The sequence below is a fragment of the Oryza brachyantha genome, chromosome 4 (assembly GCF_000231095.2).
Source record: "Oryza brachyantha chromosome 4, ObraRS2, whole genome shotgun sequence".
In the NCBI taxonomy this organism is placed as follows: Eukaryota; Viridiplantae; Streptophyta; class Magnoliopsida; order Poales; family Poaceae; genus Oryza; species Oryza brachyantha.
This window is the reverse complement of record NC_023166.2, coordinates 1,714,952-1,742,205: the sequence shown is the minus strand read 5'-3', so window position 1 is coordinate 1,742,205 and position 27,254 is coordinate 1,714,952. Positions and strand designations below refer to the sequence as shown.

Here is a 27,254-nt window from a genome sequence, read left to right as displayed (position 1 = left end):
CAAACTTGTATAAAAAAGTCAACGGCGTCAAACATTTAGGGATAGAGAAAGTAGCATTTTTAATATAAAGTTAGTGAAGGAAGCAAAAGTACCATTGTAGACAACCTGTGCTACTGCAGCGGATGATGTCAATGTATTGCAAACTGTGAAATTGGCGCTGCATAAGGCATCTTCCAACGTACATTCAACATACTTTGCTACTATGAATGCCATTAATGTGTTGTTAGCCACGATAGTGCTACTACACCTACTCCCTACCAACGTTCATTGTACTTAAGAACAATGCAGACAGCAATATGATCTAATAATAATTGGTGATTCTGTGAAAGAGTTTGTCTTATGTATAGAGAATCTCCTAATATAGAAATAGTATATCAGATATTATCCATCCTAAATTAGTGATCATCCTTCCCATCCCACGTCACAAAAAACCATTGATTCAAAAAATCAGAAAAAACAAGTTGTTTATCTGAGACACCCCTTATGCAATGCATCATGAATTGTATAGACTGTTTCTTTCTTTTATATGTATCTGCAGTTTATTATATGGTGTATGGCCCTGTTGAAATGCACGAGTATATTAGCGCCTATTAAATTTGACTGTTTTGTCTGAACTGATTCAAGTGATAATTAAGTTGTAATTTCATTGTAATTATTACATACGGTAATTCAAACTTTATTAACCCACATTTCTAAATTTATCAAAATGCAACCAACTGCAATATTTTAATTGATCACGCCCTTAATTTTTGGTACATGTTTAATTATTCGTCTTCGTCAAAAGAAACTATATAATTATTTTTTATTCTGTTGTGATTAGATTTATTACTAAATATATTTTAATCATAACTTATTTTTTACATATTTACACAAAAATTTTAAATAAGACGAATGGTCAATCATGTGAGAAACAAAATCAAGGATATCATCTATTAAAATATAGAGAGAGTACAAGGAAAAATCCAAAAACAGTAAAGAGATTCAAATACACAAAGTTCACTGACCATTATTTTTATTATACTAGCAAAGTACCCATGCTTTGCAATTGTATATCAAATGCTTCGTAGATTCTTTGAGAGGGGTAAACTTGTATTCTAGAGATGAAATAAGATATTAATAACATATAGAATGACTATTTTTAACACTAAAGGAAAGAAAGACAGGTGGTGGGGTGGCTGCCACCACCATTGTTTTATTTTAAAGTAGTGTAGATTAACTTTCAGGATTTTTCATTTTTCGGTGCGTACATATATGCACAGAACAATAGTAGTAGAATACAAATGATCACCATCGGCCTATGTCTCACTTTTTGTTGTTTTTTCTTTTGTTTGGTATATATGCTCGACCATTAGCCACACGACGGTTGTATACTCGCCACCGGCGTTAAGCTTCTTGGCATGGGACTCTCTGTGACATCGGTTGGCAGCATATATGAGAAAGTTCAACCAAAACCTAAGCAGCATCTTCACTGGATCCAAACCCTTCAATTCTTCTTCACTGTTCCAGTTTAGCCATATCTTGGCAATGCTGCGTGCATACGTGAGACGAGGAATTGAAGGGTCAAACGCAGCGTCCATGTTGAGTAGGATTTTGGCGAGTTCGTTGGTCTGCTTGAGCCCAACAAACGTGGTGGCTGTGCTATTGTCGTTCCAGAACAGCCTGCATGCCAGGTTACTACTACTCCCCTTGCTGCCGGAAGAAATGAGTTGGTCACGGTACTCTGTGCATTTCTCGTCGAGGTTTTTGCAGGTCCGTTGGTACAGCCAGTTCTGGAGTATGCCAGGAAGCATTTCAGGTTGAGTCACAAGGAGGAACATAAGGTAGTTCGAGATTGCCCTGATGGAGTGCACGCGTTCGGCCTCCTTCTTGGTTTGATCTGCGCTGTCACCGGAGAGGATGAGATCAGTGGCGATGTGCCAGATGATGATGCTCTCGTGGAAGTCGACAGCTCGCAGATTCTTCAGCGCTTTTGCTAGCTTAGGGTACCTTTTTTTGTCGACTGGCAGCTTGTCCCATTTATGCCTAAGCAAGCCCATGGTGTTGAGATCATCCTTGGAGAGACTTTTCACTGCCTGATCCTTCGCCATCTCTGGAATGTTCAATCTCCATGAGTAGCAAGCTGTATCCCACCAATCCTCGTATCCCAGCTTCTTGGCTACACAGCCTAAAATGTTTAAACAGCAGTTTGACTTATGGATCTTTGCAGCGCGGAAGTAGAGCAAGTTGAACTGCCCAATCGTGCTCGGCCAACTCCTTGATCTTCCAAGGCAGCCTAGGGTCACTCTTGATGCAATCCACCGAAGATTCAGCACCAGTCGGCGGAGCCGGTGCCATCTTCCGCCGCATAGAGCCTTGTGCTGAAGCCATCTCCACCGTGTGCCACACAGGAAGGAGAGCGCCCAGCTTGAACCCAGCGCACTCAGCAGCGAGGCTGTCTCGATCACGAGGGCACCACCCAACAAGGCATACGTGACAGCGACTTCGACTCCGTTCTGCAGATCTTCGCTGCCACTGAAATGGAACAGCAGGAAGGAGGCAGCAATGGCGACCGGCGAGAAGACTCGGATGCAGTAGCCGATGGAGGTGTGGATCACGGCTGCCTTGGTGTAGAGCACGTCGTACATCAACGACAGCTCCATCTCCATCACCTTCCACATCTTCTCCGGTGTTCTCCTCAGGTTATTGATTATCGTCCTGGTGGTTTCAGTCTCCCATATTTCTGTATCCACATTGCTCACAGAGTCTACTATCCCACGCTTGCAGACGTGGAACAGCGAGTGAGCACGCTGTATAAGGAATTCATCAATGGAGTTGTAATGATCCTCACTCTGCAGGTAACCTTTATACCAGCGGATTTGCTTACCCGGTAGCTCCCTCACAGAGCTCTGGATGTTGCTCAAGTGACCCTGCTTCAGCGCCCATGTCCTATCGCCGTACATAACCAGGCCGACCACGAACATGAAGACGGTGGCCAGCAAGAGAGGGGTCGCCACGCCGCTGCCGATGATGATACGCTTGTAGAGGACAAAGCCAACACCGAGGGCCTGGACAAGGAGGGTCACCAGGTGACGCAGCCACAGCTGGTTGTCCTGCAGGGCGTAGGCGGTGATGTTGTCCGGCCCACCGAGGTGCAGCAGCAGGAATGGCGCCCAGAACGCCACAAGCCTGTGGTCGCGCGTCGTCACGCTGCTGCTGAGGGAGAGGTGGCCGAGGGCGTATATCGCCGTGGAGTCAGCCAGCTGATACGCCAGCCAGAGGAGGAACCTCCAAATCAGAAAGGCATCCGATTCGCGCCGGCGGTGTACAAATCAGAGGTTCGGAAGCTGTGGAAGGAACACCGAGCGGTGCGGCGGTTTCGTGTTGCAATCGCTGATTTAATCACCAGCTAGATCAATACATATATATAGATGAGATTGCTTAATACCTGGCTTTCCTAATACAACAGAAAGGAAACTCTATCTATCTATAGCCAAGATAAAGCGCATCTCTATCTATTTCTGTTTACAAGAGATATACTATGTTTAACACTTCCCCTCAATCTGAACTTATCAAATTTAGATGGTTTTTAAACATTTCAAACGGTCTCACAGCAAGCGCCTTAGTGAACCCATCTGCCACTTGATCCTTACTTGAAATATATTCTATCTTAAGGAGTCTCCCGGCGACTCTTTCTCTTACAAAATGATAATCAACCTCGATATGCTTTGTATGTGCATGAAACACTGGGTTTGCAGACATATACTTTGATCCAATATTATCACACCAGATTTTTTGCAGTGGGTGGTACCTGAATTTCTAGCTCTTTCAACAGAGTTTGAATCCACATTATCTCGGCTGTTGTATCTGCCAAGGCTTTATACTCAACTTCTGTGCTAGAACGAGAGACCGTTGCTTGCTTTCTAGCACTCCATGAGACAAGATTTGGACCTAAGAACACTGCAAAGCCTCCTGTAGATCTTCGATCATCTAGGCTGCCAGCCCAATCTGCATTTGAAAAGCCACTCACAAGCAAAGATGACGACTTACATATCTTAAGCCCCAATTTAGTAGTATGCTTAAGATATCTTAAAATTCTCTTGACAACACCCCAATGTTGTGTAGTTGGAGCACGTAAAAACTGACACACCTTATTTACTGGAAAGGACATATCAGGTCTTGTGAGAGTTAAATATTGTAGCGCTCCAACAATACTTCTATGGCTGTGTTTGGTAGGGAGGAAGATAAGTTAACTTATCCGGTGCGAAAAACGTAGCAATAGATTATGACATGATTAATTAATTATTAATTATTAAAAAATATGACATAGACTAATATGATTTTTTAAAGTAACTTTCTTATAGAAATTTTTTGCAAAAAATACACCCTTTTGCAGTTCAGAAAGTGTGCGCGTGGAAAACAGGGAGATAAGATATCTTATCCTGCCTATCGAACGAGGCCTATATTGTGTTGCATCATTCACTCCAAGTAAATTACTCTCATTCACATAGAGTTTTTCAGATGCATACTTTTCTTGACTAAGCAAAATTCCATTAGTTATCTTCTTTACCTCAATGCCAAGGAAATAATGATCACCAAAATCCTTCAAGGCAAACTCCTTTCCAAGATCCTGTAACAAAGCTGGAACTACACTAGGCACAAAACTTGTTACAATAATGTCATCTACATAGATATGTAGAAACATTGTGACATCCCCTTTACTGTAGAAAAATAGAGATATATCTGCTTTCGAGGCTTTAAACCCTAACTCCTGCAGCTTAGTGCTTAGCCTCGAATACCACGCTTTAGGTGTCTGTTTTAACTCATACAATGCCTTATCTAATTTATAGATGTAGTTTGATAAAGAAGACTTCTCGTACCCTGGAGGTTGTTTCGTATATACTTCTTTTTCTAGGAAACCATGAAGAAAGGCATTATGTACATCAAGCTGCCGCATACTCCAACCTCTAGATACAGCAATAGACAGAATTGTTCTAATAGTAACAGCTTTAACAACGGGACTAAAAGTATCCTCATAATCTATGCCATATCTTTGCTTGAAGCCTTTTGCCACCAGTCTACCCTTATACCTATCCAGACTTCCATCTACCTTTCTTTTGATCTTGTATACCCACTTACAATCGATCACATTTCTACCTTTTTGAGGCGGTACTAGATGCCATGTTTTGTTCTTCATCAAAGCCAAATACTCTGCATCCATTGCTTCTTTCGAATTCTTGTCACCTAGTGCTTCATTTACATCTTGTGGTTCACCTGTTGATGTAAAGCAACCATATTTTAATAGTACCATCTGTAGATACCTTTTCTTTCAGTATTCCACTTCTTGACCGAGTATGCGGTCGTGTTGGTGCAGACGCTTCTGTAGCTTCAACTTCCAGAGTATATTCTAGTTGAATAGTACCAGAATCAAAAAAACCATGTTCTTCTGTGTTGTTTGTCGCCGTGATGGAGTTGTCCCCTCCTGTCTCTTCGGCCTCCCCTGTAGACGAGTCCGCATGGGCCCCGTCAGTGGTATTGGTGGCGCACGTGTCACGCTTGGATTGGCCAGGCGAAGGAGACACACCACCGTTGACGCTGAAAATAACAATCAACGGTCACACACGTAGGCCTAGGAATCAATCTTAGACCATTCCAGTGCAGGACCTCATTTTTAGATATACTGGGCTTGCCAGTCAGTTTGATCCTGTAACTGATAAGATACGACATGAAAACAGTTAACCCTAAAATCGCTATCGGCCGGATAGCCGATACCGTAACAGGACCCTAGCCGATAGACTAGACGATCGGCTTTACAGGAATTTCGTGATAACAGGCATAAATATACTCAATCGGCTAAGTCAGAAGAAGGATAAATACCAGATAAGTCAACCAGAAAATTAATCTCAAAAGATCGGACCCAACCGAGACAGTTTTAAGATTGATCGGCCGATCGAACCGCTACAACATTTATTACCCACTAAATCGCTAGCCGATATAAGACTAAACATGAAATTTATACAATAAACTGATATGCTATTCTAATCATCCGCATAAAACAATATTAACCATCAACATGTATGCCCATACCAGATCTAGAAGATCGAACCTAATCGAGACAGTACAGATCTAAGCATAACCACGCATGGCATCAGATAAATATCATGGCAAGTGAATAACGAGATAGCAAAGCAGCGTAATCCATCAATCAATCTATTAAGCTCAGCCGATCAGACAACTTCCATGAACAGATCATACCAAACATACATAGAGCAGACTTAACCGAGGCAGTACGCAGTTTCGCATGATATAACTACAGAAACATGAAGATCAACAGGTTTAACCGGCTAATCAATGAATTACTAAAGATAACACTGGCTAGAACCCCAGTAGTAAGCCCTCGCAAGCCTCTAATCCAATCTGATAACATGAACCAAGCACACCTAATTGATCGGACCGAACCGAGACAGAATTAGATTGGCAAGACTCATGCGAACAGGTCAAATAGAAGAACTCACAAGGACTTGATTGAGAACTACCATTACCTCAAGCCAAAACAGATTAAAATAATGACAGAACTCAGCCCGCCGATCAACCAAACAGAGGATCCGATGCGACCGAGACAGCTCTGTCTTAGTTGATCGACGAGTTTCTGACGAACTTGAACTTACATTGCGAAGCTGATAAACCCCGTGCCAAAAACTCAAGCAAGTCGTAGATCTGAGGCGATGTGCCAAGTTCAATTGATCGAGAGATATTTTACAAGGACTCCGGGCACCTATATTTATAGCCCCAGGAAACAACTAATCGGATAATAATCCGCTACTACCTAACTTTACATTATTCGAACTCTAATTAAATAACAGAATCCTAAACAAACTTTGAGATAAATCCTAATTAATCTACATGGACTCATGGTTAACTACCAAAGTTATCTCCAGGCTTTGGGCCCAATCGGACTCCCATTCTTGTCTGATCCGAACTCTATCGGCTGCATTCTCCCCGCGTCCAGCTTTTTATCTCCAGCCGATTTGAGCTTTCTTATCCAATTCGGTTTTCAACCATGTTTCAATAATTAATGGTGATTTGCCAAAATCTGGCGTTAACATATGCCCCCCAATTTCGGAATAATTCATTTTTCCAAAATTTACTCTTTTGTAACCGACTTCCGCCATCGACTCGCTAGTGTAACGGTTCACCCAACGGATCCCTTGTTTTGTGCACTGTGCCAACTGTTACTTTCCGCCTGCTTCTATTATAAGCTTCCATTCCGCTCCGGCGTTCAACACTTTCATTTTCACACTCTTCCTGCTCCTCAAGCCCTTGCGCTCTGCATTTCCTGCTCGAGGCTACATTTCCCCACCGTCGTTCCGCGGAGCAGCGCCAATCAACCTGCTACGCCGAGCATCCTCTACCAGCAATGGCCTCCACGAGCTCATCACCGGACACCCCGTACGAGGTCCCAGAGGTAAGTTCTCGTTCCTGCCGTATTTTCGCTTTCCGCCATTGAATGCCCTGTTTTCTTGATTCTAGGGTTCACTGTTAGCGAATTTTCTTTGTACCACGCCTTGAATCGGCCCGTTAGCTGATTCCTCTTTCGCATCGTTTCCTTTTTTAGCAACTTAGAAACCAAATTATGATTCCTAGCCCCAACCCTAGGTTTTACTTTCTTGGGCCGATGGGCAATCCCGAACCCACAGAAATCATCTGCTCTGAAGCCAATCGGATCCCTTTCAAGAATGCCAGGCTCAATACTTCCGATTGGACCCAATCTTTCAGATCCTTCCCTACTCCCTTAACTGGTTCGAGAGATTGGTACAATCGGCTCTATAAGACTTATGGAACCCAGTGGGACGAGCTAGGCATTGGCCACTGCATAGGACTAAGTTTGTCTGAAATGGAAAAGGATGAGCCTTTGCTAGCTGCCGCCTCTTACTTTTGGTCCGACGCCTTGAACGCATTTACATACGGCCATGGTATGCTCACCCCCACTCTCATGGATGTCGTCATGTTGACTGGCCTGAACATCATGGCGCCCATGAACCCTCTAAACTTGAAGGGCACCTTCCAGCATCGGCTGCAGACCAAGGGCGTCGGAGGCTGGTCAGGATACATATCCTCCCACCACAAGGATTCTCGGACTGCCGATCATAGGGAACATAGCGCTTTCCTAAATCTCTGGTTAGAGCGTTTTGTGTTCTGCGGGCAAACTCTAGGCCCTACCACCAACTTCGAGAACATGGCAGAACGCTTAGCCGATGGAGATCCCATCCCTCTTGGCCAATACCTGCTCGGAGCAGTCTACCAGATGCTTCACCAAGTGACTTCCAAGCTATCGGCTGGCTAGCCAGTTGGATATATCGCTGGCCCATGGTGGTTTCTTCAGCTATGGCTGCGCCTCTATCTCTCCATGGTTTTGGAATTATCGGCCTTCTATCAGCGTAGCTTCCCTTCACTGTCTTTCCTAGAGACAGAACCAGCCGAAAGCCAGAGATGTATGTCCTATGGGGAAGTGGTATCTACCTTCCCAGGCCATCGAATGTCAGTTGCCCGATTGGCACGCATATTCAAGATCTGCTACCTGGGACCCGATCCTAATGCACAAACTTGATTTGCCTATCCGGATTTTCAAGAGTACGAAGTTCCGAGCATCCTTCGGCTGGATGAAGTGCACACCGATAAATGTTCCTCGGAGAACTTCTCCTTTGCTTGTACGCCGGGCTTACTACCAGTGAGCTTTCACGTCGGGCGGTTGGCCAGCCCGTCTTACGAGTTCTATCATCCGGCCCTGGCAGCCTGTCAGCAAGATTGAAATGAGAGGCCATGTAGCCTCGGCCTTAGAGTTTGACAAAATTTCCAGAATGGCCGAAGCTATCCCACTTGGGTCAATGGTCTCCTTTTCTTTTGGGAATACGGTGCTGGACCTTTACATCGGCTGGTGGGAGGAACTGCACCAACATCTATTTTCAGCTGCTGTCGGCTTCTTCTATAATCGGATTGACCCCGGTTATGAGCTGATTCTGAGGTAACTGTTGTACTAATTTTATATCTTTACTTCTGACACCTCATCTTGGTGGCTACTAACTCTTCTTTTATAGCCTACCGTCGCAATTCCCGCTGTTAGCAGAAGTGGCAAACCGATCGAGTACTCCTCATCAGCTCTTCCCTCCTTGGGCCACGGAGCACCTTCCCCAAACGAATATATCAAGAACTTCCCGGGGTCATCGAGTGCGGTGAAGAGGCCTCTTAGGAGTAAGAAGGTCACTTTGGCCCCGAAGAAAAAGAAGGCCAAGGCGATGGCGGTAGCCCTACCGGCCCCTGCATCATCGGCCGACTTGGATGCCGCCGTCAATGCTGCTACCGAGGATGTCTCCAACACCGAAATTCGCTAGCTGGTGATTGCTTGTCTTCTTCCCTCTCTGCAGGTAACTGCCTTATAACACACCCTTGCATCTATATTTTGCCGATTGTGTTGCTAATTCTGTTCCCTGCAGTCTCCAGCAATCGGCCGATGCTACCCCGGTGTCACCCACTGCCGGTGGTCCTACTGCTGCTGCTGTCATACCGCCAGTGCCACAGAGCCCAGCCTCACCATCTGGCCCATCCCCGAAATCCGGCACAAAGAGAAAGAGGGTGGCTCATCGGTCTCTCAAGCCAGCCGCCACGTCTGCAAAGGTACGTGTCCGATGGTGCCTCTACCATCTGGTTTTGTATCTTCGGTTAACATTTCGCTTTTCTTGCAATAGCTTCCTGATGCTCCCAGTTCACCGACCCAACCGGCCGATATTGATCCAACACCGGCACTCATCCTAGGAGAAGTTCCTACTGGTGTGCCCAACCCATCGGCCGATGCTGCTTCCGTGGTACAGGTATCCTTCTGCAGCTCATCCTCTTGCTTGACCCATGTTCAGGCTCACCCGTTGTCTCTATTTCAGGACTTAGGTGACTTCTTCTCTTTCGACGTCGGCCAATACTTGGATCCCTTTGAAGCCGACGCCGATGAGCCTGTTGATCTGCTGGCTGACCTTCGAGCCCAACTTCAAGATATCCTAGCCCGATTGGACTACCCCATCGACACGCTGATCAATGATGCCGGGCCGATTAGATCGAGAATCGAAGAAATCCAAGATCGGTTGCCTGACGACCTAGTGGACGCTATAGCTCCTGCGGGCTACATCGAGTCCCATCGGATCCCTGTGCTCTAGGCACGGCAAAGGATCACCGATCATGCTTCCCAGGCTATCGCTCAGGTGCGGCTTCAAGCAGACCGAGAACAGGCCGTAGCCGAGAAGGCCAAACTAGATGAACTGGCTGCACCGGGCATATCAACTTGTATTGAAAGGTTGCGGAAGGAAAAGGCCGAGCTGGAAGTGCGGTTGGCCAAAGTCACCGAGAGCTTACTGGCCGAGGAACAGAGGCTGGTAGATCTTCCATCGGTCGTAATTGCTCAAGAAAGTATTCTGAAGTCTGCTGTTCAAACCGCCATCCGCAGCCGTCGATCCCTGAAGGCAGTCCCTGGCACCGATGCCGATGATCTGAAGATCATTCACAACGCCGATGATGTCCGCCTGTCTGCGATTGCCGCCCTGAAGAGATACTTGGGCTTGTAATTTTAACTTCTCTTATGTAACCAGCTTGTTGCTACTGCTTGACACTTTATTGCCCTTTGGCACTTTTGGCTTTCAATGAACGGCTACCGCTTCCTTTCCGATTTGTGATAGATCTTGGTATAGAGATGTAGCTTCTGTGATGAGTTTTTGGTCTAAGGGCGATGTATTGACACCAGCCATCTTGAGGCGATACTTGATTGTATCGACTTTCACGTTAATCGGCCTTAGCCGATCAAGTGTTTATCCATACACTCAGATAGTATTTCTTTAGGTACTTCCCGTTTAGAGCTCTCTCGAACACTTCTCCATCTAATCCCTCTAGCATATATGCGTTTCCCGGGGCGCACTTGTGAACCCGAAAGGGGCCTTCCCAATTCGGTGACCACTTGCCGAAGACGTTATCTCTAGATCTGATCGGTATGACCAGCTTCCATACCAGTTCACCCTCTTCGAAAGTCTTGGACTTGACTTTCTTGTTGTAGTGTCTTGATACTCGAGCCTTGTTTTCTTTTATTTTTTCTTGCGCCCTTAACCGGGATTGGGCAACTTCTTCCGATTCATCCATCATGAGATTATAGTATTCATCGGCCGTCAACTAATCTTGCAACATCAATCTCCTAGAGCCGATGTTATTTTCCCATGGGATTACTGCCTCATGCCCATTTACCAGTTGATAGGGTGGGACCTGGACGGATCCATGGCATGCCATTCAATAAGCCCAGAGCGAATCGGCTAGCAAGGTATGCCATCTCCTAGGCTGCTCGGCTATCTTTCTTTTTATTAACTTGATCAAGCTTTTGTTTGAAGCCTCTGCCTGTCAATTGGCCTGAGCGTAATAAGGAGATCAATTGAGTAGTTTAATTTCCATACCAGCGACGAATTGTTGGAATTTCTCCGAGATAAATACCGATCCTTGGTCTGTGGTTATTGTTTGAGGAATTTCGAACCAGTATATGATGTGTTCCTTTATGAAATTTATCACGTTTGCCGAAGTTACTCTCTTGAGCGGTATGGCTACGAACCACTTGGTGAAATAATCTGTGGCCGCCAGTATGAACTTATGTCCTTTGCTTGACGGGGGATATATCTGTCCGATCATGTCGATGCCCCATTCTCTGAACGGCCAAGGTTTGATGGTCGGGTTCATAGCCGATGCCGGAGACCTCTGTATGTTGCCGAACCTTTGACAGTCTTGACAGCTCTTGTAATATGTAACGCAGTCTTCCAGCATAGTCGGCCAATACTACCCCACTCTCCGCAGCAACCACTTCATCTTGTAGGCCGATTGATGGGTACCGCATATGGCATCGTGCACTTCGCACATTACTACTTTAGCTTCCTCTTTGTCTAGGCATCTTAGCAATACGCCATCAATCGTCCTGTAATATAGCAGATCTTCGAGTAGTACATATTTGAGTGCTTTGTACCTAACTTTCCGGTTGGCCAATGATGACGGATCCTTTAGATAGTCGATAATCTCCTGTCTCTAGTCATCGGCTTCCGCGCATAATATGCATGCTCCTTCAATTAGCTCTATTTGCATTATCTTTGCTTCGGTTTCTGCATTCATCGGCCGGTAGCCCGATGCCCCTTGGGCTAGGGAGTTTGCTTCAATATTTGCTCTCGAGGAATGTGAGTCAATGTGATTTGCTTGAAATCTCCAAGTAGTTCTTTAGCCGCTTCATGGTAGGTTCTGAGGACGTCATCTCTGCACTCATACTCCCCAGATAGTTGTTTGATTACCAATTAGGAATCCCCCATGACCTCCACTGCCTCGAGACTTATCTCCTTTAACAGTTCCAGTCCTTTGATCAATGCTTCGTACTCGGCCTGATTGTTGGTCTGATACGGCTTGATTGTATATGCAAACTCAAAGCATGCCCCCCGAGGCGAGATTATCATTAGGTCGATGCCGCACCCATGTCTGCAGACCGATCCGTCGAGGAATACTATCCAAGGTGCGATTTCGACGTAATCGGCTTCCTTGTGGTGTTTGACTATGAAGTCGGCCATTACCTGTCCTTTTACTGCTTTGGCCGACTCGTATTTCAAGTCATATTCCGTTAATGCCAGAATCCATTTACCCATCCTTCCTTTCAGGACTGGGGCTGATAGCATGTATTTTATCACATCGGCTTTACATACGACTGTGCACTCGGCTGCCAGCAGGTAATGCCTTAGCTTGGTGCATGAAAAATACAAGCATAGGCATAGTCTTTCGACTTCTGGGTATCTGGTTTCGGCATCTAACAACGTTCTGTTCAAGTAATATACCACCCTTTCCTTGCCGTCTACTTCTTGGATAAGTACCGAGCCGATAGTTTTCTGATCGGCCGACAAATAAAGTTTAAAGGGTACCCCTTTTTTGGGTGGCATAATAACTGGAGGGTTTTTCAGGTATTCTTTGATTTTGTCAAACGCCCTTTGGTGACTCTCCCCCCAAGAGAATTCTTGATTGGCTTTTAATTTCAGCAAAGGAGAGAAGGGCTCGATTCTTCCAGACAGATTTGATATGAATCTTCGGATGAAATTAATTTTGCCGATCAAGGATTGTAATTTTGTCTTATCTTCCGGGCGTTGAGTGTCGTTTATCCCTTGAAGGCATCCCTGGGTTATCTCGATTCCTTTCTTGTGTACCATGAATCCCAGGAATTCCCCAGCCGAGACAGCAAAGGCACACTTGGTAGGGTTCATCTTCAATCCATACTGCCTTGTTCTCTCCAGTATGCGCCGAAGAATGCCCAGGTGTTCGTCCACTAGTCCTGACTTGACCACGACATCGTCTATGTAGATTTCTACCAAGGAACCGATTAAATCATGGAAGATGTAGTTCATGTCCCACTGGGCGTGCCAAAAATGTGTTGACGCTGAAAATAACAATCAACGGTCACACACGTAGGCCTGGGAATTAATCTTAGACCATTTCAGTGCAGGACCTAATTCTTAGATATACCGGACGTGCCAGTCAGTTTGATCCTGTAACTGACAAGATACGACATGGATACAGTTAACCCTAAAATCGCTATCGGCCGGATAGCCGATACTGTCCCAGGACCCTAGCCGATGGACTAGACGATCGGCTTTACAGGAATTTCGTGATAACAGGTATAAATATACTCAATCGGCTAAGTTAGAAGCAGGATAAATACCAGATAAGTCAACCAGCAAATTAATCTCAAAAGATCGGACCCAACCGAGACAGTTTTAAGATTGATTGGCCGATCGAACCGCTCCAACATTTATTACCCACTAAATCGCTAGCCGATATAAGACTAAACATGGAATTTATACAATAAACTGATATGCTATACTAATCATCCGCATAAAAACAATATTAACCAACAACATGTATGCCCATACCAGATCTAAAATATCGAACGTAATCGAGACAGTACAGATCTAAGCATAACCACGCATGTCATCAGATAAATATCATGGCAAGTGAATAACGAGATAGCAAAGCAGCGTAATCCATCAATCAATCTATTAAACTCAGCCCATCGGACAACTTCCATGAACAGATCATACCAAACATACATAGACCAGACTTAAGCGAGGCAGTACGCAATTTCACATGATATAACCACAGAAACATGAACATCAACAGGTTTAACCGGCTAATCAATGAATTACAAAAGATAACATAAGCCCTCGCAAGCCTCTAATCCAATCTGATAACATGAACCAAGCACACCTAATTGATTGGACCGAACCGAGACAGAATTAGATTGGCAAGACTCATGTGAACAGGTCAAATAGAAGAACTCATGAGGACTTGATTGAGAACTACCATTACCTCAAGCCAAAATAGATTAAAATAATGATAGAACTCAGCCCACTGATCAACCAAACGGAGGATCGGATGCGACCGAGACAACTCTGTCTTAGTTGATCAATGGGTTTCTGACGAACTTGAACTTACATTACGAAGCTGACAAACCCCGCGCCGAAAGCTCAAGCAAGTCGAAGATCTGATGCGATGCGCGAAGTTTAATTGATCGAGAGATATTTTACAAAGACCCCGGGCACCTATATTTATAGCCCCGGGAAACAACTAACCGGATAATAATCCGCTACTACCTAACTTTACATTATTCAGACTCTAATTAAATAACAGAATCCTAAACAAACTTTGAGATAAATCCTAATTAATCTACATGGACTCACGGTTAACTACCGAACTTATCTCCAAGCTTTAGGCCCAATCGGACTCCCATTCTTGTCCGATCCGAACTCTATCGGCTGCATTCTCCCCGCGTCCAGCTTTTTATCTCCAGCCGATTCGAGCTTTTTTATCCGATTCGGTTTTCAACCGTGTTTCAATCATTAACGGTGATTTGCCAGAATCTGGCGTTAACAGCCACGAGCTGCAGACGACTGGTTCTGATTCTGATCGCTGGTTGCTGCACCGTCCACCCGATGAGGACCACTAGATGTTTCTGCTGTATTTTCTCCTGCATCATTTTGTCCTGTATTTTCTGCACTTGGTTCATACGAGGAATCAATAGCATCAAGATTAGTATCAGGAGTATTAGACATATGATTATTCTGCATTTCTTCCCCTTGATCATAGCCGAGAGGAACAAGGGTGGATGGCAAGAGAGAGATCTCGGAGCGGAGGCGAACGCCAGCATTAGGATGCATGTGAGCAAAAGGGAAAACATTTCCATCAAATGTAACATCTCGAGATATATAAACACGACCGGTAGAGGGATCAAGACACTTAAAACCTTTATGGAGAGTGCTATAGCCGAGGAACACATTTTTTAGACCGAAATTGGAGTTTATGTGTGTTATAGGGACGAAGATTTGGCCAACATGCACAACCAAAAACCCGAAGAGAGGTGTAATTGGGTGACTGATGAAACAACCGCTCTAAAGGAGTAGAGAAGTCAATGGCTTTGCTAGGAATGCGATTTATGAGATATACAGCGGCGAGGAAAGCTTCGTCCCAGAGTTTTAACGGCATGGAAGCATGTGCAAGCAAGGCTAGGCCAACCTCTACAATGTGTTGATGTTTCCTTTCCGCTGACCCATTCTGTTAATGAGCATAAGGGTATGACACATGATGAGATATACCGATTTTGCCAAAGAAAGAGTTGAGTTTCTGATAATCCCCTCCCCAATTGGTTTGCATAGCTACGATTTTGCGATCAAAGAGTCGCTCAACCAATTTTTGGAACTCAAGAAATTTATCAAACACTTCAGATTTATTTTTAAGCAAATAGATCCAAACAAACTTGCTATAATCATCAATGAAACTAACATAATATTGTTTGCCACCAACAGAACTAGGAGCATTGCCCCAAACATCAGAGAAAATAAGTTCCAAAAGATGATGCGAAACACTAAAAGACTTAGGATATGGCAGCTGATGACTTTTAGCCTTTTGACATGCATCACAAACGGACTCTTTCTTATACTCAGAACGAAAAGGTAGTTTATTGGTGCTAAGGACTCTACTAACAACTGGAGTAGACGGATGACTCAGACAACTGTGCCATCCTGCAAAGGAGGAGGAGGAGGATCTGCAGCCCGAGGCTCAGTAGAACCAGGATCTGCGTTGCCCACGCGTTCCATAGGCTCAAGGCACCTTCGGCCATTCTTGTGAATTTCGATTTGTGTGGAGAACGAATTTGTGAGTGAGGTATTCCGCTACAAACACTCTCTGAAAGAAGCTATTTAGCTAGCAGTGAGCCAGTGACACTGTCCATTAGTCAATGCACCTTTGACTCCGAGTACCTGGTTGGAGCTGTGTACGTACGTATATACATACATACGTATATTTAGGCTCTGCTGTTTGACAAAGTTACCTAAACCAGACTCACTAGTTTTTGTGTGCACTTCTGGACTGCTAAACAGTATGTTTTTTATAAAAATTATATATATATATATATGAAAGTTGATTTAAAAAAATCATATCAATTTTCCAAGCTTTTTATAGTTAATCAGTACATTTTACGCGTTAGTTACTTCACGCACTGTTAGGAAACAATAGAAAGGCACAGGATTTAACATGAAAAACCAAAAACCACGGGAGACAAATCCACTAATAACGGTACGGGATTACATGTACAAGGGTGGCCTATATTTATAGGCATTGAATAAGACTAGCACTAGGACTAGGACTAATACTACGACTAGGATTAGTACTAGTACTAGGATTAGAATTAGGTTATTTGAGTCATAACCCAACAAACCTCCCCTTGAATCAAAATCCCTATAAACATGAACTAGAAGAAAATGTCTCCAAAACCCCGAAGGGTAGCTAAGCACCATGAACACCTACTAAGTCCAGGCAATGCTTAAACTTATTATTGGAAAGTGACTTCGTGAGCATATCTGCAGGATTGTCTTCAGTGTGTATCTTTCACACAGTAACTTGCCCTTGAGCAACAATATCACGAATAAAGTGGTCCTTAATATCAATGTGCTTAGTCTTGGCATGAAACATGTCGTTCTTCGTCAAACAAATAGCACTCTGGCTATCACAATAAACAACATTAGTACCCTGTCGAATATCAAGTTCAGAAATCAGACCTCGCAACCAAATAGCCTCCTTGACACCTTCAGTAGCTGAAATATATTCTGCTTCAGTGGTAGAAAGAGCAGTAACAAACTGAAGCGAAGCTTTCCAACTGACAGCTGAACCACACAAAGAAAAGAAACTTTTCTGAGAAAGAAACAGTGTACCAACCTTACGGTCACGCTGAATTTCCATGCCAAGGATTTTCTTCGCAGGACCAAGATCCTTCATCTCAAATTCATGACTAAGTTGAGCCTTCAACTGATCAATCAGTGGCTTGTCATGAAAAGCAAAGAGCATATCATCCACATAAAGCAACAAATAAACAAATGACCCATTGGGAAATTGTTTAAAGTAGACACAACTATCATAATTGCTGCGTGAATATTGTTGTGCAATCATAAAAGAATCGAACCTTTTATACCACTGCCTAGGAGCTTGTTTAAGACCATAAAGAGACTTCTTCAAATGACAAACTAAATGCTCTTCACCAGGAACAGCAAAACCCTCAGGTTGTATCATATAAATCTCCTCATCTAAATCTCCATGTAAGAAAACAGTTTTAACATCACGTTGCTCTAACTCCAAGTCAAATAAAGCAACAAAAGCAAGTATAACCCGAATCGAAGAGTGACGCTCAACAGGAGAGAAAACTTCATTGAAGGCAATACCTTCCCTTTGGTCACCTTTTACCACTAAACGGGCTTTCCATCTTGCAGGTTCAACTCCAGAAATACTTAGAAGAATTTACACTTCAATGGCTTTTTATCTGATGGAAGCTCCTTATAAATCCATTTGCACTTCAATGGCTTTTTATCTGATGGAAGCTTCGTCAAATCCCATGTATGATTTTTACGAAGGCTCTCAATTTCTTCATTCATGACAGTCAACCACTTAGAAGAATTTACACATGAGATAGCTTCAGAACAAGAAGAAGATTCAATGGTATCATGAATATCTTGAGCAGTAAGAAGAGCAAAACAAGTCATACCATCAGTGTCACGATATCTAGTAGGAATAGAAGCATTCCTTCTAGGTCTGTCTCGAGCAATACAATGATCATTTGTTACTAGAAGATGTAGAACCAGAAGCTTGTTCTGTAGCAGGGGGAACTAAAGAATCAGAATCAACATCAATAGTAGGTGAAACTACCTCAAATTCTGAATTCTTTGCAACAACTTCATCAGTTTCAGTTTCAACTGGGGGAGTATTACTAACCGATGATAGAAAAACATCTTCATGAAAAGTAACATCACCACTAATGATCAATTTGTGAGCTTCAGGACACCATAAACGATATCCTTTGACACCAGAACCATAACCAACAAATATGCACTTTCTTGCTCTAGGCTCCAATTTTCCAGTGTTAACATGAGCATAAGCAAGACAACCAAAAATTCTCAATTTAGAGTAATCAACTGGTTTACCTGACCAAACCTCTTCAGGAATTTAAAAATTTATGGCAGAGTTTGGAGAACAAATAATCAAATAAGATGCAGTAGAAATCGTCTCAGCCCACAAAGCACGCTTATTCCACAAGCCTGCATTAGAAAGCATGCAACGAGCTCTTTCCAGAACAGTGCCATTCATACGCTCTGCCACACCGTTCTGTTGAGGACTCCCTGGAACAGTTAAATGTCTTGCAATACCATGCTTAGCATACAAAGTGTCAAACTCATAACTACAAAATTCCAATCCATTGTCAGTTCTAAGCTTCTTTATTTTTCTGCCAGTTTGGTTTTCAACCAATCGTTTCCACTTCTGAAACACTAAAAGAGCTTCATCTTTATGTTTCAAGAAGTAAACCCAAACTTTGCGAGAAAAATCATCTATGAATGTAATAAAGTACTCACATCCACCAAGAGAACGAAACTTAGATTTACCCCAAAGATCAGAATGAACGTAGTCAAGAATTCCTTCAGTCCGATGAGTAGCAGTACTAAAACTAACCCTCTTCTGTTTGCCAAAGACACAATGTTCACAGAAATCAAGTTTGCCAATGTTGTTCAAATGACCTTTCTTGCAAAGTAAATGCATACATTTCTCACTCATGTGATCCAAACGCATGTGCCAAAGCTTGGTGGTGTGAGGATCTGATGCAATACTAGAAACAACTGCAACACTAGTAAATGTAGATCCTTGCAAGAAATAAAAACTGCCAATTTTATTGCCTTTTAGAATAGCAAGATTGCCTTTCGAAATCTTACGAACACCATTGTCGCCGACATATTTATATCCCGACGACTCCAAAGTGCCCAAAGAAATAAGATTCCTTTTCATTCTAGGAACATGGCGAACATTTGAAAGGGTCCTAACAATGCCATCATGGGTTTTAATTTGCACAGAACCAATACCAGCAATTTCAAGAGGAGAATAATCACCAATCACAACTTCACCAGTATCAACAGAATCATAAGTAGAAAACCACTCCTTATATTGACATATATGAAAGGTGCAAGCCGAATCAATAATTCAAGCAGTTTGATTCTCAATACTAGTAGTACTGATTAGAACCTCCCCATCAGAATCACTAGTAACAAAACTAGCCTGAGTAGGTTTCTCTTAAATTTTACTCTTCATCTCTTCCTTCCTTTTCACTTTAGGGCATTTAGAGATATCATGACTATTTTGCTTGCAATAGCGACAAAATAATCTAGACTTACTATCTCTTGATTTAGATCTGGACTTTGATCTAGAAAAATCAACCTTTTGAAAAGATCTACCTCTAACAATTAACCCCTCAGCTTTAACTTCAGAACGAGGATCACTGTCAAATTTTTCCTTGGACAACAAATTTGACTTAACATCCTCAAAACTAAGGGTATCATGATTACCGTAAAGCATAATCTCTTTGAAATGTTTAAAGGTAGCAGGCAATGAGACAACGAGTAAAATAGCCTTATCCTCATCATCAATTTTCACATCCAATTTCTCAAGATCAATAATGAGAGAATTAAACTCATTAAGATGAGATCGAATAGAGGTACCTTCTGCCATGCGAATTGTGTATAGACGTTCTTTCAGGTGTAATTTGTTTGCGAGACTCTTTTTCATATAAAGCGCCTCCAATTTCTTCCACAAAGAGAACACAAACGTCTCGTTAATAACTTCATGCAAAATATCTGTAGACAAACTGAGTTGTATGGCAGACAACGCCTTTTGATCTAAATCCTTCCACTTGTCATCAGTCATACCATCTGGTCTAGCCCCCAATACCTTCCGAATACCAACTTGGGTGAGAATAGCTTTTATCTGAATCTGCCATATGCTAAAACTGATCCTATCATCAAATTTCTCGATGTCAAATTTGGACGACATATTAAAGAGAAAAAATATAGCAGATCAAAAATATACAGCAGATCTTAAAAAAAAGAGAAAATTCCCTGGTACGAAGTTTGGATGGAGCTAACAACTTTCGTTGAGACAACGATGCTTGTACAGAACGATGCTCAAATGTTGAATTGTTTAATCAACTTGCACGCTCTGGTGGTTTCACTCGTTGATAGACTGACGATGAATTGATTTCGCCGGGAACCGTGCAACATGCAACAACAGAGAAAGAGAGAGAGAGATTGGATGCTCCCTCGGTTGTGTGAGTCCTGATCGCTGCTGCTGCGACGCGACAAGAGAACCACCACGACGACGCGGCCGGACGAAACGCACGACGACAAACACGCACGATGCGACGAGATGGAGTCAGCCAAGACGCGCGAGGAAGAATACCGTGGCAGAACAGATCGGATCGCTCGACCGAAGACACGCGACAACTAACGCCGTCACAGGATAGATCGAATCTTTGGCTTTGATACCACTTGTTAGGAAATAATAGATCAATGCACAAGATTTAACGTAAAAAAAACCCTCTGAAGTAGAGAGGAAAAAACCACGGGAGACAAATCCACTGATAATGCTACGGGATTACATGTACAAGGTTGGTCTATATTTATAGGCATTGAATAAGACTAGCACTAGGACTAGTACTACGATTAGGATTAGGACTGGAACTAGAATTAAAATTAGATTATTTAAGATTAGGATTAGATTATTTGAGTCATAATCCAACACGCACGAATGAACACTGTCTCGTTATAGCCAACTGGAAGTACACTCTTCGTATCCTCTCAGGCTCAGCAAGAAGCCAGAGAAACTGATCAAAAGTTTTGCATCTGAGAATAGGAATACTATACAAAGCACAGTTAGGTAACTCTGAATAGTAGGGACCATGCCATTAGGTACTAAAGTACAGTTTCAAACCATGTGCATGCTTGGTTCCGACCTGTCGATTTTATTGTAGTGATTGATGGTTGATCTGATAGAGATAGCAGGGGACGTGTGGACAAACAGAAAACCAATAATTGGAGTGCAATCTATTTAAATTGGTTAACTAAAAAGTTATTTGCTCTACATCATTTTTGGGAAATTATATGGACGATTCATCACTCAATGTGAGAGAGTAGTTATGTACTACTTTATATTGAAGTGAATACAAAGCTAGCTAGCAGCACACAACAGCATACACCACAGGAGTTGCCTTGTTTATAAAAACATTAAGGAAACAATTCCTTTGTTTCCTTTACTCGCAATATATTTTACAAAATAATTAGCACCAACATACAGTTGGCTACTAGCTAGCCTACTGGCACAAATTAAAATTGGTATGGACCATGTAGGCTGCGTTCGACATTTGGTTTGTTAACTAGCACGAAAAACACGGTAACAAATTAGTATATATGACTAATTAATTATTAATAAAAAAATTAAAAATAAATTAATCTGAATATTTAAAACAACTTTTATGTATAACTTTTTTAAAAATATACTGTTTAATACTTTAGAAAACGTGCGTACCAAAAGAAGGTAATATGGGTTAGTAGCACGTATGGCCGAACGCGGTCATAGTATATATTGACCTTTCTGAGAAGCGGCGATACCACAACTGGTTGGCTTGAGTTCGACTCCTACTGGACGGATTTTCGTGTTACCTCAGTGGGGTTTTTTCGCTAGATCCACACAAGTATGTGAATGTGGTGTTGTGTCCTTGTTTATTTACTTTTTGTGCACACCTTTGTATGAATCATTAAGTCAAAGCCACAGACAGGCATTAGTATATAAGTTAACCACAGAAAATATAGTATTGCTCCATATTTTTTCCCACGACCTTATAAAGCATGGAACAAAACATTAACTAGTCAGATAGTCATAGGCAATATAAACTTCAACATTATTCATTGCATTACTCCTTGATTGCTTTTGCTAACTGCTGCGAGTGTTCTATCATTAGCCACACGATTGTCAAAAACTCACCGCCTTTGTTAAGCTTCTTGGCATGTGATTCCCTGTTGCAGCGGTTTGCTGCGTACATTAGGAAATCTATCCATAAATCAAATAGCACATCAACTGGGTCTTCCTTATCCCATTTGGATAAATCACGAGCAACATTTTGTGCATACGTGAGGCGAGGAACTTTAGGGCCAGGTTTGACTGCTTCCTCTCCATGACTACTGATCAGTAGGATCCTGGCAAGATGCTTTGACTGCTCGATCCAAGAGGATTTCTGTCCAACATGCTGCAATTCCTTGGTGACGCCAATTGATTTTTTGCATGCTTCGACTATGTTGATTTTGGTCTTCTGGTACAACCAGTTCTGTGGAAGACCCGGTAACATGTCTGGGCAATTCACGAAGAGGAACATCATGTAGTTGGACATCGCCCTGATGGCCTCCACTTTGGGCCCATCTTGTTCTTTTTCGGTGAGGACCAAGTCGGTGGCGATGTGCCAGATGAGAATGCTCTCATGGAAGTCGAGTCCACGGTAGTCCTCCATCTTCTTGTACAGGTCATGGCGAGCCTTATTGCCCCACTTCTTAGACATTGCCAGCTTCCCCCAGGTATGCCTCAGCAATCCCATCGTATTCAGATCGTATGGCTTAAATCTGTGATGCATTTCTTTCAGAGATGTCTTGACCATCCCAGGAACTGTGATATTCCATGAGCAATGCTTCATGTCCTTCCAGTCTGTCAAACCGACCAGAATGGACAAATCTTTCAGCAGTTTGAAACTATGACGACTTGTTCCCATGGTTGTGACATCATGATAGCAAGAGTGCAGCACGTTGTACTGCCCTATGCGGCCCGACCACCTCCTGGAACTTGTTGGCATCACAACCCTGGCTGGCCGGCGGAGAGAGAGAACTGCACGCCGGAACCGATGCCATCTTCCGCCGCAGAGACCGACATGTCGAAGCCAGCTCCAGCGCGTGGTGCACAGGAACACGAGCGCCCAAGATGACCCGAGTGATGTCAGCAGCGACCTCGTCTCGAGGACGAGGGCGCCGGCGAGCAAGACATATGTGATGGCCACATCAACTCCGCTGTTACTACCGTTGCCACCGAAATGAAACAGCAGCAGTGAAGCAACTACGGCGATCGGCGCCACGACACGGATGCTGTAGCCGTGGGAAGTGTGGATCACAAATGCCTTGGTGTACAGGATGTCATACATGAGCGAGAGCTCCATCTCCATCACCATCCACATGCTGCTGTGGTCTTTCTCTTTCTCGAGAAGGTCACGGATTGCTGTGGCGTCAGAGTCATCAGCATCATCGGACTCATTGAACATCACCGAATCAACCATCCCACGGCTGCAGACATGGAGCAGGGAGTGAGCTCGCTGCAGAAGGAACTCATCACCACCAGGCTGCCGAGGGAGCTCAGATTCGATGTAGAAATGCTGGTGCTTGTCACGCGGTACAATCCTGAGAATGTTCCGGATCGTGCTGAAGTTGGCAGACCACAGCGCCAATGTCCTCTCGCCGTACTTGGCAGTGCCCACGACGGACATCAGGATGGCTGCCACCGTGATCTGCACCCCATTGCCGGCGATGTTCTTGTACAGCACGTAGCCTGCTCCCAGAACCTGCACCACGAGAGTCACGAGGTGACGCTTCCAGAGCTTGTTGTCCTCGAGGGAGTAGGCAGTGATGCTGTCTGGGCCACCCAGGTGCAGCAGCAGGAACGGCGCCCAGAACGCCACCAGCTTGTGATTTCGGGCGGCGCTGCTCAGGGAAAGATGGCCGACGGCGTAGATCGCCGTCGAGTCGGCCAGCTGGTACGCCAGCCAGAGGATGAACCTCTCCACGGGCGAGGCCTCACGCCGGCGCACCCCGGCGAACATGTGGAGGACGACCTGCAGGGTGAGGCTCAGGAGCACTAGGATCTGGGGTGCCCACTGGTTCCATAAATCCATCGGCCCTCGTGCCATTTTTGCAAGAGCTCCGGGAGATCTTGCAACAACTGGACTGCAAAAATTATGAGGTGTATGCCTGCGACGTTATGAGCAACATTCATGGAAAAAGATGCAAGAAATGAAGCTTACACAGAGGTAACAATCAAGCTTACATGAGCTAGATGATCCCAAGCAAGGAGCGTATAGGCCGTATGATACTGTGATGCTCCACGCATTCATATAGTGAAACAAAGCACTGTAATACATTATACATGCACTGTCGACGGCCCGAGGCAGAGTATGTTTATTCCGAGTAGCTTGCTAAGCAACAAACTATATGGCAAGTTTCACATTCACTTTCAACATGAAGTCAAAGAAACAGCAAAAGCTGAGAAGTTTGATGAATCATCCCATGTGCTACCACTTGTTCACGTGACCGTACGTGATTTGAGGGGTGATTGGTTGTTTTTTCAAGGAAAAAAAGTCCAACATCGTATTTACAAAAAAAAAAATTTATGAATAAAACTTTTATTTACATGTTCTTAGTGACCTTAATCAACTTAGGTAAAAAATAAACTTTGTTAATTAAAAAACTCCAAAATCCAATGATTGAAAATTCAAATATTGACTAATAAGCAAGCAGAACTGAAAATATGACAAACTGCATCATGAACCAACTCTCATCAGTAGTAAATCCGGATTCAGGCAACTAGGTAGTTAAGTACAGTTCTGTACATGCCCTACTTTGTCCGTCGCACTGTAGTTGGTAGGTGGTCCACAGCTAAAGTAGGAGCACTGTAACTACCAACTAGATGCCACTGCTCTGGATTAAGTCTTGTGCTCAACATTTTATTTTCTGTTAGCTTGCATGTAGCTTGAGTCACAGTAGTGAGGCACTGAGGCCAAGTCAGTATATGGCAAAGGCCGCGATCGGCGAGGCCATGTTATCTTGTCACCTTGTTTTTCACACGCATGCTTTCCGAATTACTAAACGGTATATTTTTCTAAAAATTTTCTATATGAAAGTTGTTTTAAAAAATCATATTAATCTATTTTATATTTTTTAAAAATTAATAATTAATTAATCATATACTAATCTATTACTATGTTTTTCGCGCCGGATAACTAATACCCTTCTTCCCCTCAAAGGAACACGGCCAAAGTGCAACAAGTTCTTCAATCCTGATCTAAAGCAAGGATGTGATTTTCTGCCGAGAGGACAGGTCCTGAGGAGTGGAATCTTGCGTGGCATCTACATGTTGTGCGTGCTGCTAGATTTGGCGTAAGGCTTACCGAGGTTGTTAGTTAATTAATCATGTGATCAGTTTACTTGTATAGTAATTAACATGAATTTCGGCCGAGTGATTGGCTGTTTGTAATTCTTTGCATTTATCTCATCTCTATGTATAAGTGGTATTAGAGCTTGGTCCATAGTCTCTCTAATACCATGCATCCTCATACGGTGTAGGCCTGAAGCTCACTGGACCCTGGGTGTGAAGATTATATGTGTCTATGTGTGGAGGTGATCAGTAGACCACCCAACACCCTAAACATCGCAAGCAGAAAGTACCATGCGCCACATGCGACAGGCTAGGCTGGGCAATGCAGCCTACTAGTGAAAAAGGATTAGTTGAGTCCTTCCCAGACGGTCTCTTCAGTGACCGTATGTTTAAAACATCATGTTTTTCCCATTCTATTAAGTCAGAAAATCTACACCCCGTTTTACCCTTCCTTTCATTTTTCTTCTCCTCCTCCTTTACTTTTTCTCGCTTTTTTTTCTCTCTTTTTCTCTCATTATCTTTCTCCTTTTCTTTTTTCTCTTTTTTTTTTTCCATCCTCCTCCTAGCCTCGTGACGACCATGCCCATTGTGCAGCCCAACTCTCCCCACCCCATCGATCGCCACTGTCGTCGCTCATCCTCCCTCTATGGATGCTTTCATAATGTGAACTAGAGGATGATGCAGTTGATTCATTTTATTTTGTAATCTGAACTTATTTGCCTCGGAGATATATTTTGGATGGTATTATGACATTTGATGATCTGAACTTGTTAGACCTGCTTATGTATTACCATCTTTTATAGGACATGTGCTGCCAAAATTTATATTTGCATGCTACCAAATTTTCTTGGTCTATGCCATGCTGTTAAAATTTTCTTTGTATATGCTGTAAAAAATTTGTCGACCTGTTGTCAAAATTGCTCATGCTATATTGACATAGTGTCAAAACTGCTCAAGTTGTGTACATGCTTTAAAGATTTCTTGGTAAATGATACAAAAACTGCACTTTAATTTGGACTACAAGGTGTTCAGTGCATTGCAAAGGCAGTCAACATTTGCAATACAGCATGTCCAGTACATTTGCATGTAGCCAACTTGCTGTCAAAATTTGGTTTCTCATGTTGAACACAGAGGATTTCTCAGAAAATGATCCACCGAAAAAAAATCACCAAACATCTTTACAAGTTACAACTTAATTTGTTCAAGAATTTTCCATTGCAACAGCCAATTACCGCATGCTCTTCCATTCCATCAATTTCGACAAGAACAAAAAAATATATAGCACAAAATACATCAGAGTTAACTGGGACGAACAAAATGCAAAACTCAATTCAACAGACGGACAGGTCACGGAGAACTCCAGCAGGACATGCCCACGGCACTAATGGCTGGAGCGTCACAGATGTGACGCCGACGGCGGTAGCCTGGTGGCAGAGAATGCGAGCCGCGCTGTGGCGGAGCAGCATCCTGACGAGCGCCAACGTGGCGTTTTTCTGCCTCCATCTGGATCGGTCGATCCCAAAAGAACTAAACAAGTCATCGATCTCTTCGACATTCACTGTGGGCCTAGGGGCATAACGGTAATACTCCTTTCATCCCTAAATGTTTAACGTCGTTGACTTTTTTATACACGTTTGATC

General features: G+C 43.4%; 2 protein-coding genes across 2 annotated transcripts; both read right to left on the bottom strand.

Annotated features, from left to right (window-relative positions):
• Positions 1 to 1,295: 1,295 nt before the first annotated feature.
• On the bottom strand, positions 1,296 to 16,186 carry LOC107303984. Its single transcript, XM_015835878.1, has 2 exons — positions 16,086 to 16,186; positions 1,296 to 3,300 (listed from the first exon to the last, which is right to left on the bottom strand). Exons 1-2 carry the CDS (start codon positions 16,184 to 16,186, stop codon positions 1,296 to 1,298), a joined length of 2,106 nt encoding a protein of 701 aa, XP_015691364.1.
• Positions 16,187 to 22,215: 6,029 nt separating this feature from the next.
• On the bottom strand, positions 22,216 to 24,370 carry LOC102713074. The gene has a single exon (XM_015836468.1). It carries the CDS (start codon positions 24,368 to 24,370, stop codon positions 22,343 to 22,345), a length of 2,028 nt encoding a protein of 675 aa, XP_015691954.1. The 3' UTR covers positions 22,216 to 22,342.
• Between the last annotated feature and the right edge of the window lie 2,884 nt (positions 24,371 to 27,254).

Coding starts and splice junctions, on each gene's coding strand:
- LOC107303984 (XM_015835878.1), bottom strand. CDS start 16,186: ATGGCCGAAGGTGCCTTGAGCCTATGGAACGCGTGGGCAACGCAGATC. Junction 3,301..16,085: donor CTCCTCCTCCTTTGCAGGAT/GGCACAGTTGTC, acceptor CTGATTTGTACA/CCGCCGGCGCGAATCGGATG.
- LOC102713074 (XM_015836468.1), bottom strand. CDS start 24,370: ATGGCACGAGGGCCGATGGATTTATGGAACCAGTGGGCACCCCAGATC.